The following is a 13,651-nucleotide window of genomic DNA, read 5'->3' as shown; positions in this document are numbered from 1 at the left end:
CTACACTCAGACAAATAAATGACTCTACTTTGTCACTCTGGCATTTTATTAAGTCAATTGGCTTTGTGAGAATGGCTCACTGTCTGGTTCTGTGCCTTTTCGGTCTTCCAGTGCAAAAAAAAGAAGAAGTGATACAGCACATTAAACTAATTAATAGAAATGAATTTGGAGATTTAGAAAATAATTGTTTTCATTGTTTTCCGTCTGGTTTGCATATGTCATATAAGAAAAGGAATTGTGTATTTTCAGATTCATCATTTATTTATAAAAAGGATTAAGTTAAGTTCACATACATTAGAAAAATAAATATTTTATTACATTCATAATTCACAATGAATTCGTTTCATGCAAACATTGCATCGTAACATCCTGGGCTATGCTGGTGCTTGCAAGGCGATCTGAATGTTTGCAGAAACACAGATTCCAACTTTAAGCTGCATAAGAAAAATGAAGAAACAAAATCTGAATTACAAAAACACGGTATACACAAGACTATGTGGTCATCATTAACACCTACACCAAAAAATGTGGTGATTTCTACTGGTGACACCAAAAATGTCCAATAAGGCAGAATGAAAATTTTTACAAACACTGATATTTTATATCCATGGGGAAATTATTCATTATTTTGGAGAAGAAGAGAATCCCACACTTGCATTTCTTTGCGATTCTGAGAGAAACAAGCTTCACTTAACCATCTCCTGCAAATAAACAGAAAACAAAACTCACTGTCATGCTTCTGGTAATCTTAGGAAACCATCACAAGCATCCTGGTGCATATAAAGCCAAAGAAATGGATCTCAGGGGTGTATGCCCAAATCAGTCATAGCCAGAGGCAACGGTGCACCGGTAGTCAAGCTTAATTTTGCACATAGCGGAGAATGATTGCAAGTGTTGTATCTGCAGGAATCGTTATTATCCACAGAGTGGCGCTCAGGGCTCACTTGTTCTGAGAGGTCTGTTCAAATTCACTTGGAGGCGCTTGTACCGAAAAACTCCCGAAAAAACAAACCTGAGATATCCTCCTGAGTCTCTCATACTCCTCCTGAAAGCGCATTTCAGAAACAGTAGTGCTATTTTTAGAAAATAATCTCACGATCCTGTAAAACTATCTTGTGATTGCAATATCATATTTTAATCGTGGATTACAGATCTCGTTAACATGTAAGCTCCCCATACCCTGAGCTGGCAACTGCTAAAACGGGAAGGTTACAGATTGTATCTGTATCAGAATAGCTTTAACAAACTAAAATGTCTGAACTTTCAAACACACCACAGGGCCTCTACCGACCCCGAGTAAACTTCATTCTAACCTGAAAGGGACAGAGAGATTGATGTCTTGCTTTATGTGTCACTCCTGCTCTGCGTACTCCCGTGCGCAGAGTTCATCGGTGTGTGCGTCATGCGCTTTGACGCAATGACTGCAGCGGTATTTACAGCCCGGGGACCTTTAACTGCACGTTTCGTTTTATTCCAAGCAGTCAACCAATCAGTTTGTTCCGTGTTATTGATTTCCTGCTGCTTGAAGACATTTAGAGTTTAGTTATTGAACTTAACCTTTTGTCAGACTGTGACTCAATCCCTATCGTTGGTATTTAAAATATGTCACGTATTTTACAACCCAGACGTCCCAAAATTTTATGTGAGGGGTCTCAGCGGTGACCAAGTGAGGGATTTTTGTTGACTACCCCTTATATGAAAGGGTAAAAAATGTTGCAGCACTATGAGATATTGTTCTGCCAGTAATTTACTGAGTAAAGCTATATTGAACTGCGCGTCAAGCCTTACTTTAATAAGTGACTGGATATTTGAGGTCCCACTTTTGGGAACCACTGAATAAAACTTGCGCAAAACAACTGCAACGTCACATATAAAGGAGCCTATTGTGCGTCATTGCGCACCAACTCACCAGAGATAAAACAGTCCTCCATCGGTGTGTTTATACGTCTGTGAGCTTCCCAGTGTACGTCTCCACTGGATGGACGTTTGGCTCTGTCAACGCCTCCAAGTCGCTCCCCTGATAGGACTCAGTTATGGAGAGCGACTGGCTGCTGCTTTTGTTTGAATCACATTCCCCAAAGGATTGCTGCTGCTGCTGCTGCTGTCCACAAGTCACGTGTATGTACTGAACATTTTCCTCCTCTTCGTTCTCTCTGTGGTAGAAATAATTGAAATTTGACACTATTACAGGTACTGGTAACGCTATGGTCAGCACTCCGGCGATGGCGCACAAAGATCCAACAAATTTCCCTCCCATGGTGGAGGGACACATGTCTCCATATCCAACTGTGGTCATTGTCACCACAGCCCACCAAAATGCATCGGGTATACTCGAAAATCCAGATTCTGGGTCTTCTGCTTCTGCGAAATAAACAGAACTGGAGAACAAAACAACTCCGATAATCAGGAAGAAGATGAGCAGTCCCAGCTCCCTGAGGCTGGCGTGAAGCGTTTGACCAAGAATCTGGAGACCTTTGGAGTGTCTGGAAAGCTTAAAAATTCTGAAAACACGGACCAGACGGATGACCCTCAGTATGGCCAAAGATGCTGCCTGTTGACTGCTGCCCTGATGTTCTGCCAGATCAAGGCCCAGGGTGATGAAGTATGGAGCTATAGCCACAACATCGATTAAGTTCATGATGTTTTTGAAGAACACTGGTTTGCTGGGACAGCAGAGAAATCTCATGGTGAATTCAAAAGAGAACCACACGATACAAAGCGTCTCCACCATAAAAAAGGGATCTGTGAACGGACTGGACGCTTTGCCTTGAGAACTTCCATTGACGGCACTATCCTGACCCGCGGGAACTTCTCTAAATTCGGGTAAAGTCTCCAAGCAGAATATGATAATGGATATTAAGATAACCATGACTGACACAATGGCAATTATCCGTGCAGGTCCTGAGCTTTCTGGATATTCAAACAGGAGCCAAAACTGCCGTTGAAACTCATTATTGGGCAAAGGGCGGTCCTCTTCCCTAGCCAAGCCCTCATCATCTCGGAAAACCTCTATGACCTCTTCCTCGAGTTCATAAAACCGTAATTCTTCCAGGAATATATCCACAGGAACACTTACAGGCCTCCGAAGCCGCCCTCCGGACTGGTAGTAGTACAGGATGGCGTCAAAGCTCGGCCTGTTTCTGTCAAAGAAGTATTCATTTCTCAGGGGGTCAAAAAAACGCATCCTTTTCCGTGGATCTCCCAGAAGCGTGGCCGGGAAGCGCGAGAGGGTCTTTAATTGTGTCTCAAATCGCAGACCCGAGATGTTGATGATCACCCGCTCGGTGCACTCCTGGTCTGCTGGTTCCAAGTCAGCAGCATCTTGTAACAAAGGAGTTACGACCACAGTCTCCTCGTGGTTCTCCTGGGACACCACAGTCATCTTTTTACCCCTCCGAGGGTAAATCCGTCTCTCACCTCTCCGGACCCTTCCTCTTACCCTCTTCCCTGTGCGTCCTGTCGACCCTCTTTCTCATGCAGCCGCCTGAATTCCAGGCAAATCCCGTTTTTGCTCACCGCACCTAACAGTTGTCTTCGCCGGTATCCAGAATCGTCGTGCTGTTGTTGATTTTCACCGTCCTTTGGTCAGATTAGTGCCTCTGTAATGTCAGCTTTCAATGGCACAGGCAGATCTCCACTTGCATAAGCTATACCCATGGCTATCATATTCACACCATTTTAAACTCCAAAGCCCTCCCCATGCTGGAAGACCAGATGACACATGCTGCTGCTGCTGTCCCTCTCGCCCTCGCTCACTTCACTGTAGCTGTGCAGTGGTTTCCAAGTAAACACATTCTCACAAACGTTTTCAATTGCAAATTATTGCTTTTTAAAAAAAAAAAAGTTGGCTATCCCATATCCAAGCGTCCGGTTTGGGTTTGTTCAAGGAAAAGTCAAATGGGTTTTCCCAGAGCCGGAGTCCATTCCGATATGGAGTCTCTCTCTCGCCCTGCAGGTCCCTCATTCATGAAATCATGGTGCTATTCTTATCACAAGGGAAACCTCCAGGAACCATCCCGTGTCTACAGTTATAGAAGCAGGGGTGCAGATGAACGTGGCAAAAACATCCAGCTTGTTAAGTGTAGTGAGGCTTTTTTCGGCAGCTACTTCTTAAATCTGTCTTGGAATAAATAAGATGGAGTAATCGGAATGCAATGGAGCACGGAGCAGTAATACCAGGGGCCCTCTTGGACCTACAGTAGCAAGTGGAAACTGCTGGCTTCACTGACACATGAGTAGCGAGAGAGGCGAGTGTCTTGAGGGAGACACGGCCAAAATAATATTAACTGCTCGGAACACTCATCAGAATCAATTGAAAGGGTGACAGGAGATGCTTGTAATAAGGGGATGGCAGTACAACACCGCTCTGACCCAGATGGGATGACCTAAGGATCACGTGATCCAATTCATGGCTGGTCTCGTGCATGAAATGTCGCAGCAGTGCAAAAGTGTGGAGACATGGATTTCCAGCAAAGACAGTATTCTATGATGTTGATACTGGATTTATGAACTCACATTCATAAATCACACAATGTGTATTAGGTGACAGTACAGTACATTCACACAGATATTCCACTGCTACTAATATGTAGTTGTTATATTTCAGATATCTGTGAAAGTAAGAAGTTGCATATTCATGAAATGAAATCACTCCAGAGCCATTATTGAAAATCACATTTTTGTTGACAACTCCTAATCTTGTTACCAACCATCATTCTGCAATCTGAGGTTGAGCATGAAATTAATTATCTGTGCATCAGGAGGATGCTTTGACTGGTGACTTGACTTATGGACTCACTCCACAAGAAGCTCAAAGCATCTCACATGCTGGTATTTCAGAGTGAAACCGGAACTGGTTTCTCCTACACATATCACTTTTTATGTGTGTGGATTCAGGCCCTATTTTTAATTCCTTTTAGTTCAGGAAGTTTGAGTATCAACTTACGTTTGGAGGAAAGCATCAAAGCGTTTTGTGATATAAGAAGCAAGGAAGTATTTCTATTTGTGATAGGCAAATAAGAGCTTTGATGCAAAAATGAGTCTCCTTTACAACTTGGAACACAGGGAGACCACCAGAGTGATAAATCTGTGGGGATTGTGAAGTTTGTGAGGAAGAGGATGTAGTTTTATTTGATTCCAGTCAGACCTTCTGCAGTCAAAGAGTATCAGTTATATAAGCCAGGAGCAACAACAGCAGCACAGGGATGTTCATCAGACTTACTGAAACCAGCCTGGATATTTTGTTATCATAACTCACATATGGACAGTCTTTGGTAGGTATTTAAAGCCATCAAGTAAGGTTTTTTTTCTTGTCTTTATTATTATTTGCAAATACGTTAACAAGCACAGGGTCCCAAAGGAGAGCAATTTTTGGGGGGTCTTTCCATTACTGAACAAAGGCTTAGATTTCAGAGTCAAATGTCAGTGTCAGGACATGGTGCCACCTGCTGTTAATGTGTTAGCATTCACCAAATGACTGTCTGGGCCAATGCCGAGGTGTCAGGCCTTGACCATATCCAAGGAAACAAACAATAACAAACAGGCCGGGGAATTGACCTGTGACTTTAATACATACAAAAAAGATGCAAGGCATGTGTCACCTTTACCTCACTTACTCATAATTCATTTGTGGTATTTTCCACTCGTGCCTGAGGGATCAGAAATCTTATCAAAACACATTATTCCTTTTAGCTTTTGATGATTTAATGCAATATAGTTACATGCACTGCTCATGCTGATGGGTCCATACAATGTGGGCTGTGGGGATAGGCATGCTCGTGCATATTTAACAGTGACTGTGTGTAATTAGACAAAGCCCGGGACAGACATGCCATAAAGCATGCAGGCTGCAGGAATGCTAACAGCGAGGAACCTCCCATCATTATAAATGGCTAAGCAACGAATGCAAAAGACAACACCCCCCCCACACACACACACTTCCATCTCCACCCCCCCCTCACTCCCATGGTAACAGGATACTGTGGATCCACCCCCCCTGACGAAACATCTGCCTCCTCACCGTTCACCAAAACCTTTTCTGTTATTGTGATCTAACAAGTGTTTAATGACAAATACAGCTTCAAATTATCTGTCACGACAACGTGGTGAAAAACAGTCATTATGGTGCAAACATGACGTCAAAATTCCAGTTAACCACGCAAGGAAAAGTGTTCTCAAAACGCATCATTTTTAAAGTAACATTCATGCAATCTCATGATTATTACTCTTTATTTTTCTGAAGCCTTGTTTTACTAAGTGTAGACAGAATGAAGGGAAGAACCAACCCATTATAGACGTGAGGTAACCGCAGTAGCAACTTGTGTCACTAACTCTTCTTGGCTTTCCTCTTCCTGAACCTCAGGCCAAGTATTTACAAAGTGTGTGTGTATTTCTGTGAGAGTGCATGAGGCGTTGCTATTAGTGCAATTGGTGAATGAACACATGTGCATATCGTGTTTGTGTATGTGTGAGAGTGTGTTATAAATTGAAAGAGGAGTTTTTAAAAGGTCAGCCGTACTCGTCAACAGCTCCTTTGGCTTACATCGACTACTGCACATGAAATGAAATAGGGGTATTTGACCCAGTCTGACGTATGCTCTGTAGGGCTGGTGTTGACAGCGCCCCAGACATTGGAATGACTCTATAAAGGTAGAGCTATTTATGCTTTTATTTACCTTCAATCTCCTGATTGCTAGCTACTTCAAAACAAGAGCATTTGGAGATGAACGTCTGTCAAGCCTGAGCATCTCCTCTAAAAGGTCCCCGCATCATAAAACCATAATGTAGATCCACCAGGAAAAAATACACTTAAAACTAAGATCCATTCATATGTTTTTACCACAGGGAGCATCTCCTTTACTGGTGAATTGATTTAATCACCTGCTCCTATCTCTACTGCTTGTCTCTAAGATTCAGGAAAGTTTACCTCATAACTTTTTAAGTTAAATGGCGGCTCTTGAGATTCTTGCAAAGTTTAAGGTATAAAAAAAGTAAGGGGGAAAAGCAATGTCCACTCTTCCAAATAGTTTCATGTTCATTCATCAAAAATTTTAAGCGTAATTGAGAACATAGGTACACAGATTCATTCCCAAATTTAGTGTTTGTTCTCTTAGCTGAGGTTCTACAAAATCTGGAGGTACTGACATGAAAATTCTAAAACAAATCCACTAGAAAATGAAATGGGTAGTTTCATCCCAGTTTCCTCCCTCTCTTTCCTCCTAGCACATTTCACCAAACTCAATCTAGTGGTTTTTGTGCAACAAACAAACAATATGCCATGTATTTTGGGGTGATTATTATTAATCACTATCATTTAAAGATCTCTGGGTGTTCTTATTTTTTTGAATGTTTTGATTTTCGACAAAATCACAATTGCTCAAGATATTGTTTCAGGTGTGTGTTATGATACAAATAAATATTATGTTAGAAAAAGCAATTCTTTTTTTCAATATTCCAAATACGCAAAAAATTTGTTTTGATAAAAGTTGAACATTATTTTTTGGGTCAATTTTGGTTTAATTACAACATGCGTGTTTGAACAAGACATGTTTGCTCATTAGCTAGCACATATGTGGCTACGATGTGAGGAATGTGTGCAGCTTCATTTAATTAACAGCGTCCATATTTTAGCCTTAGAAAGTCTGAGCCGTGTTGATGCTGTCCTCAGCCACTCTGTAAGTGAAAGGAGCACACAGGCTCCTCACCCTGAGGTGTCTGAACCCACGACTTCCACTCTAGAAAGTGGATACCCCGGCCAAGCTTGAGCCAGTTCCTGGATTTTGATCGGCACCAATTTTAGCCTGCTGTCATCTGAAGTTGATGTTCATGTTTTTGCTCATAGGTAACCAGGCATGTGGCGAGAGACGAAACTGGATACCTCATATCCAGAAAGCAGGCTGCCTTGGAATGACCTCTCCATGTCTCATCCCATGTCTAGCTGGGATTATCATTTCACCCAGTTGATCAAGCCTTTCCCTTTTTTAGTCGACAGTCTCGTCTAAAATCCAGGCTAGGGGTAACTGCACCGGGATCAGTTCACAGGAGGAGGACATATGGGTTGTTCATCAAGGATGACTCTGAACATTGAATTTTTATTGGCAACTGTATTTTTATAGGATTCTTGTCTCTTTCTCCATCTGTCTCTCTCTTAGCATTTCTTGCACACCCGTTGCAGGCTGGCAGGGAGCCTGTGAATTCTAGCAGTATATCATTTGGCCCTGCTCATTCTCAATATGTTGAGCCACAGCTATAGGAGCACATTTTTCACAAAAAATTTAACATTACACAGAATTTATATATTTACAAGATACAACATGAACACCCGTTTTTGTTGATATTTTTATTTGTTTGTCTGTGTTGTGTTTTCTGTTTTTTTCTGTTTTTTATTTTGACAAGGTGTGAATCTTGGGCTAAAGAAGAGTTGATTGCATTGATTGAATGGGATCAACTTTATATTCTTGATCACCTTTTCACTTTCTTTGTCATTACGAATTGGGCCTTCGCAGTTTGTCAATACCAACAAGAATAATAACACAACAATTAAAATAAATTGTTAAAAAAATAAATAAAAACAGGCAGATCCAGTTCAAGTTCCAGATAATAATCATGTTCCACTCAAATGAATTTCCTGTACAGATACCTGTTATTTTACCTGCTTGTCATTCTTAGCAGAGTCATTGGCCACCACCACCACCTGTCTTCATTCCATGAAGGATGCAGACCAGATACCATTCACTCATGATATACACCAAAAACCCTCTGAGAAATAACAACATTTTGGGGACAGCTTAGTGTAATCTTAAAAAACTAAATATGAAATCAGGTATTACACTGTATTACTGATATGCTTAAGTGGTGATGCTATAGAATTCCTGAATTATGCAATATGTGGTTAAATGAAATTTCAGATATTCTGGAGTATGGAAGAATGCAAGCGGCTGGAGACTCAATAGTCTAATAATTAAGTAAACAAAAAAAACTAAACAAGCCTGTCTGTATAAATGATTTCAAAGAATATCTTTTGAATTGAGTGCAGGTTTTCCTTTCTGTGCCACATTTCCACAGAATCTCAGAGGAAGGCCCGGTGTAAACGCCAGGGTTTCACGCTCTACTACATAAACAGACCGCTGAACCGTGCTATTAGGTCAGGCAAAAGCTGCTGCTGACCATCTGGACTGCACCATTCTCGCCATGTGTCTGATTTCTCAATCCATAGCTTCCTTGAAATCCAACTCGGGCCTGCTCATTTATAAATCTTTCATTACTTCCTTCCTCATTAGGCCACATTAAATCATGGTGACAAATGTTTTTCCATGTTTAGAATAGGTTTCCCTTTAGCAGTGATGAATTGATGGTTGTTGTGTCATTTCATTTGTGTGTCTAACCTCAGATTTTACCATGACACTATGTTTTTGATCATGGAAGACTTTTTACAAAGCCACTAATGAACTGAATTTTGTATTATGATAAGTCTTTCTGAGTTGAACTATCATGCTATATCTTCACAATTGCTACTGATACGACTCTTTCCTTCTGAGTTCCCGTGATTTCAGTCAGCATATAAGGAACAGATGTAGGGAGTCCATATGAATATTCAAAATGTGACCATAATCTCTTTAATATTGCAGCTGGAATCTGCTGTCCTCTGGAGAGAACATCATCTTGTGCTTCAGCTATAGTAAATGTAACGCAAGAGAGTAGGCCTATAGGCTCATATCAAGAATTTATGCTCGTGTTTGTGTCATACAAATGCAGTATTTTCAGCTTTCACCAGAGCTGTAATTGAATCCAGCTCAAAAAGCGATCCTCTGCTGTGGAACCTTAGAGAGTCCTATAAATAAACCGGCAACACTCCTTCAACACTTGCCTATATGGCACATGGAATGATTAGCTCATGGCAAGAGCCCTCTGATCTTACAGAGTGTACCCACAACTATTTTCTGTCCGCTATGTAGCTCGTAGAGTGTGTCAAGAATGTGGTCTCTTAGGAATTCTCAAAATTTAGTTAACCTATACAGTGGATGGGCCTCGCGTGCTTGTTTCTATGTATTATAAATAATAAATGTTGCTGTGGGATGTTGTTGCAAAAGATTCATTTGCAAAGAACAATACTTGTATGTAAAGGTCAATATGGATGTATACTGAACAATTTACTGTGTTTTAACGCAAACTCAGAATAAGCGGTGGAGTCAGCTTGTGATCTTTAAGAAGCAGTGATATTATATTATATTATATTATATTATATTATATTATATTATATTATATTATATTATATTATATTATATTATATTATATTATATTATATTATATTATATTATGATATATTATATTATTATATATTACTAGCAGGAACCCGTGGAAATTCCACCATAAAACAATAATATTAGACTTCGTCTGTTTGTTTTTTTTCGCCGTCACAAGAAAGCAAACCGCTGTGTCCGACAAGCCGTAACGGCTCCGTGTGTGTGGGACGGACGGACGCGAAGGTGAAGGCCGCTTCAGCGTTACGGTGCGGCCATCCGGGTAGACTCCAGCTTTGTGAGTCTTGGTGAATAAAGCATCGGGGTTCCCCACACGACAACGTGAGGTCCGTCATAATCAAAGAATATAAAACGCTAAGTTTGACGAAGCCAAAACGGCTCCATAAATGAGAGACATGGACAAATGTGAAGACCAGAGCTAACTCGGCTAGCAGCCCGAACTTCTGGGTAGACGCCAGCCAAAACTACACAAAAAAGGTTTGTTTTCTTGTGTACGTTTGTTTTCTTGTGTAAAGTGTGTTTGCATTATATGTCAATGGACATTAAACAGAAAATAGAGTATTTTTTGTGGTGACAACTGTTTATTTAGTTCCACGATGCTCTCAGGAGCTCTTGTTCATGTGATTCCTTCTAGCAGATGCATTGTGATTGGTCGGGCGCTTGATTGACAGGTAGTGGGTGGAGTTAAAGCGGGACATCTTGAGGTTTTCAAGTGAGCTTATTCAAATATACAGGTGGGGAGATGAGTTATTTCCAAACTGGGCCTGTGGGGACAAAGCAGACATAAAAATTTTGGATGATATCAGTGACAAGATTTGTGATGGCTTTGCCATCCTGAACAAACAGACTGACTGTGGTGGAAGAAACATTCAAATCAGTCCACTTAAGTAAAAGTAGTGATGCCACGGTGTAAAAATAGTCCTAATCCTGCATTCAGATTCATCCTTACATTAAAGTACAATTTTATTTTATTTTTTTTTTGAAATATACTTAAAATATCAAAACTAATAAAACACATAATGCAGAATGACCCATTTTAGAATAATAGTTGAAAACAAAGCTATTCAATCACAAATAGAATTCCTCAGCACCGGTTTAATCATCTCAGTACAACAGTTTTCTGTTTTTTGGCTTTTACATTTACTGAGAACTGCTTTATGCTGCTGATTGTAAAAACCATATTCAGTCAATCTGTTAAACAAGATGTCCTTCAGATGTTGTGCATCATGGAATCAATCTTTTTTTAGTCTAACACACAAATTAAAACTATATTCTATTCCATTACTAAACAAAATTATGCACCATAAAATAGCATAACGGGCAATGCAGATTAGTGTGAACTCATTGCAAGATGATTTTTACCATCACTGCAGCCAAGAATCTTAACGTAACATATGCTGCTTTCCATTGTAGCATCCTTTATTTTGGACAGACTGGTTTCTAAATGGAGCTCCATTTAATTTGTTTAATTAACTTGATTAATTGGATTCAACTGAATTTTCATAATTTTTTACTAATACCATCAAAAAAAGAACACAAATATAAAAGCCTGTTCTATTTTACTGCATCAGCGTTATTGCAGTGACTCAGAAATATATCCTTAATTAGCAAGTGTAATGTGTAACCTGTTCGTAAAACAGACCGGATCGTATGTTCTTACTGATTGGCTGTGTGAAAGCTGCTTCATGTACTTAATGTATAATGACCAGGGCAGGGAGTTTAAGTGACATTGTAATTCGATCACAGTCTGGCATGAGCTACAGCGGAGACATTCTGGAAACCATTATGGAAATTGTTGAATTCTGTGCAGGCTTTTCCTGACTCAAAGGTATTGCTGACGACCACTAGCGTAGTATCAATTTAATAAACGTCTTCAGAGGAATATGCTGACTGGAGGAAGTGAGGATGTGCTGACCTAAAGAAAAGAATATTTTGTATTTGACAGTTTAATGCAAACATGAGGAAGACATGCTTGAAGAACACGGACATAATGGAAAATTGCGATGTTGCAGCTCCAACATTCCCTCATATGAAAAGGAACAGGAGTAATGCAAAACTGAAAGTCAGGCAATAGATAAGATTTGACAGAGAAGGTTGTCTATAACTCTACAACCAGACCACAGACATCATCCATCCATCCATCCATCCATCCATCCATCCATCCATCCATCCATCCATCCATCCATCTCGTTGACGATCACAGTCGTCTTGTCTTCAGTCACTCATGCCCTTTGCGGGTCACGGGTTACGCTAGACATCATCCCAGCTGGCTAGGGGTGAGAGGTCGGCCTCACCAGCGCATTGTGGGGCCCAGACCACAAACTCATTTGAGTTATTGATTTCAAATATTGCTCTCCATCAATTTTACGGCATTCTCTCAATTTCTACTGAAAACATGTCAGCTCTGATATTTTGCATCATTTATTATTTTGACTGCTTGAATCTTGCATTAATCCACATTTTATGTTGTACCTGCAAGATTATTAATCTGCAGCTGTTGCAGGTGGCAGATAAGTTCCTTGTGAATTATTTTGATCCACCAATATGGCAGCATCATCTTGGACACACACAGGAAATTGTGATGCATTTATAAATGAGACTCAGTTTCACTTGTGAGACTAAGATTTGCTTTTATTGTTTATGGACAATCTTGCTCTGATCCAAGATTGCAGAAGATCCTCTCTGCTCCAAAATGAGCTCAGTATTTATACTTGAAGCTCCAGAGCATGTGTTCTTTATTGCTTCACCATATCCGACATGGTGATGGGCTACAGAAGACGGCCTGTATGAGTCAGGCCAGCTGCTGTGGCTGTATGCTAAAGAGAAGGCCAAAAGTCAGGGGGTGAGCTGACAGAAGGAGGGGCAGGTGGTCTCCTATTACTGCAGCAGCCGCCAGAACACATCCAGCCTTGTTGTTCCCTTTCCCAATCCCTCTGTTTCTGTTTAGCTACAACACTGACTGTACAACCTTCTGCTCACTCCGCTCGCCTTTCAAACCTCTATCTAATCGGTGCGTGGAAAAACAAAAGTAGTGACAGAGGTGTGTGATTTTATCTGAAGGGCCAAACCCTGGCACAATGAGGCTTCACTGTGGATATGGGATGGATAATAATGGAAAATAACAATAACTGCTTATCATGGCCATGAACACCACATAACTGATAACATTAATCTGGAATTTCACTTTTTTATTTCAAAAGAAAGTTCAGAATCTGTAAGAAATACTTTAATGTAAAGAGTGAAGGTGGATGATTTGAGATCCTGCTGCTCTGATTGAACCAAATCTATAACTACACTGATATCTCTATTAAAACTGAAACAAAGAACAGTTCTCAAACTCATTCACTTCATCTCATTGCTATAAAGCTGTGTTGTGTGGGTACACCAGCAAC

General features: G+C 40.5%; 1 protein-coding gene across 3 annotated transcripts; it reads right to left on the bottom strand.

The window, feature by feature from the left end:
- Window positions 1-262: 262 nt before the first annotated feature.
- LOC137594592 (shaker-related potassium channel tsha2-like) lies at window positions 263-3,904 on the bottom strand. Of its 3 annotated transcripts, XR_011035272.1 has the most exons (3): window positions 1,910-3,904; window positions 657-701; window positions 263-434 (listed from the first exon to the last, which is right to left on the bottom strand). XR_011035272.1 is itself a non-coding variant. In XM_068314195.1 (2 exons), exon 1 carries the CDS (start codon window positions 3,380-3,382, stop codon window positions 1,940-1,942), a length of 1,443 nt encoding a protein of 480 aa, XP_068170296.1. In that variant the 5' UTR covers window positions 3,383-3,904; the 3' UTR covers window positions 263-434; window positions 1,910-1,939. The 3 variants fall into 3 exon arrangements, 2 of the variants coding, with proteins under 2 accessions (XP_068170296.1, XP_068170295.1); XM_068314195.1 differs by lacking the exon at window positions 657-701; XM_068314194.1 differs by having other exon boundaries at window positions 263-701; window positions 1,910-3,903.
- Between the last annotated feature and the right edge of the window lie 9,747 nt (window positions 3,905-13,651).

Source organism: Antennarius striatus, chromosome 4, assembly GCF_040054535.1.
Source record: "Antennarius striatus isolate MH-2024 chromosome 4, ASM4005453v1, whole genome shotgun sequence".
NCBI classification, from domain to species: Eukaryota; Metazoa; Chordata; class Actinopteri; order Lophiiformes; family Antennariidae; genus Antennarius; species Antennarius striatus.
This window is presented reverse-complemented; position numbering and strand designations above follow the sequence as displayed.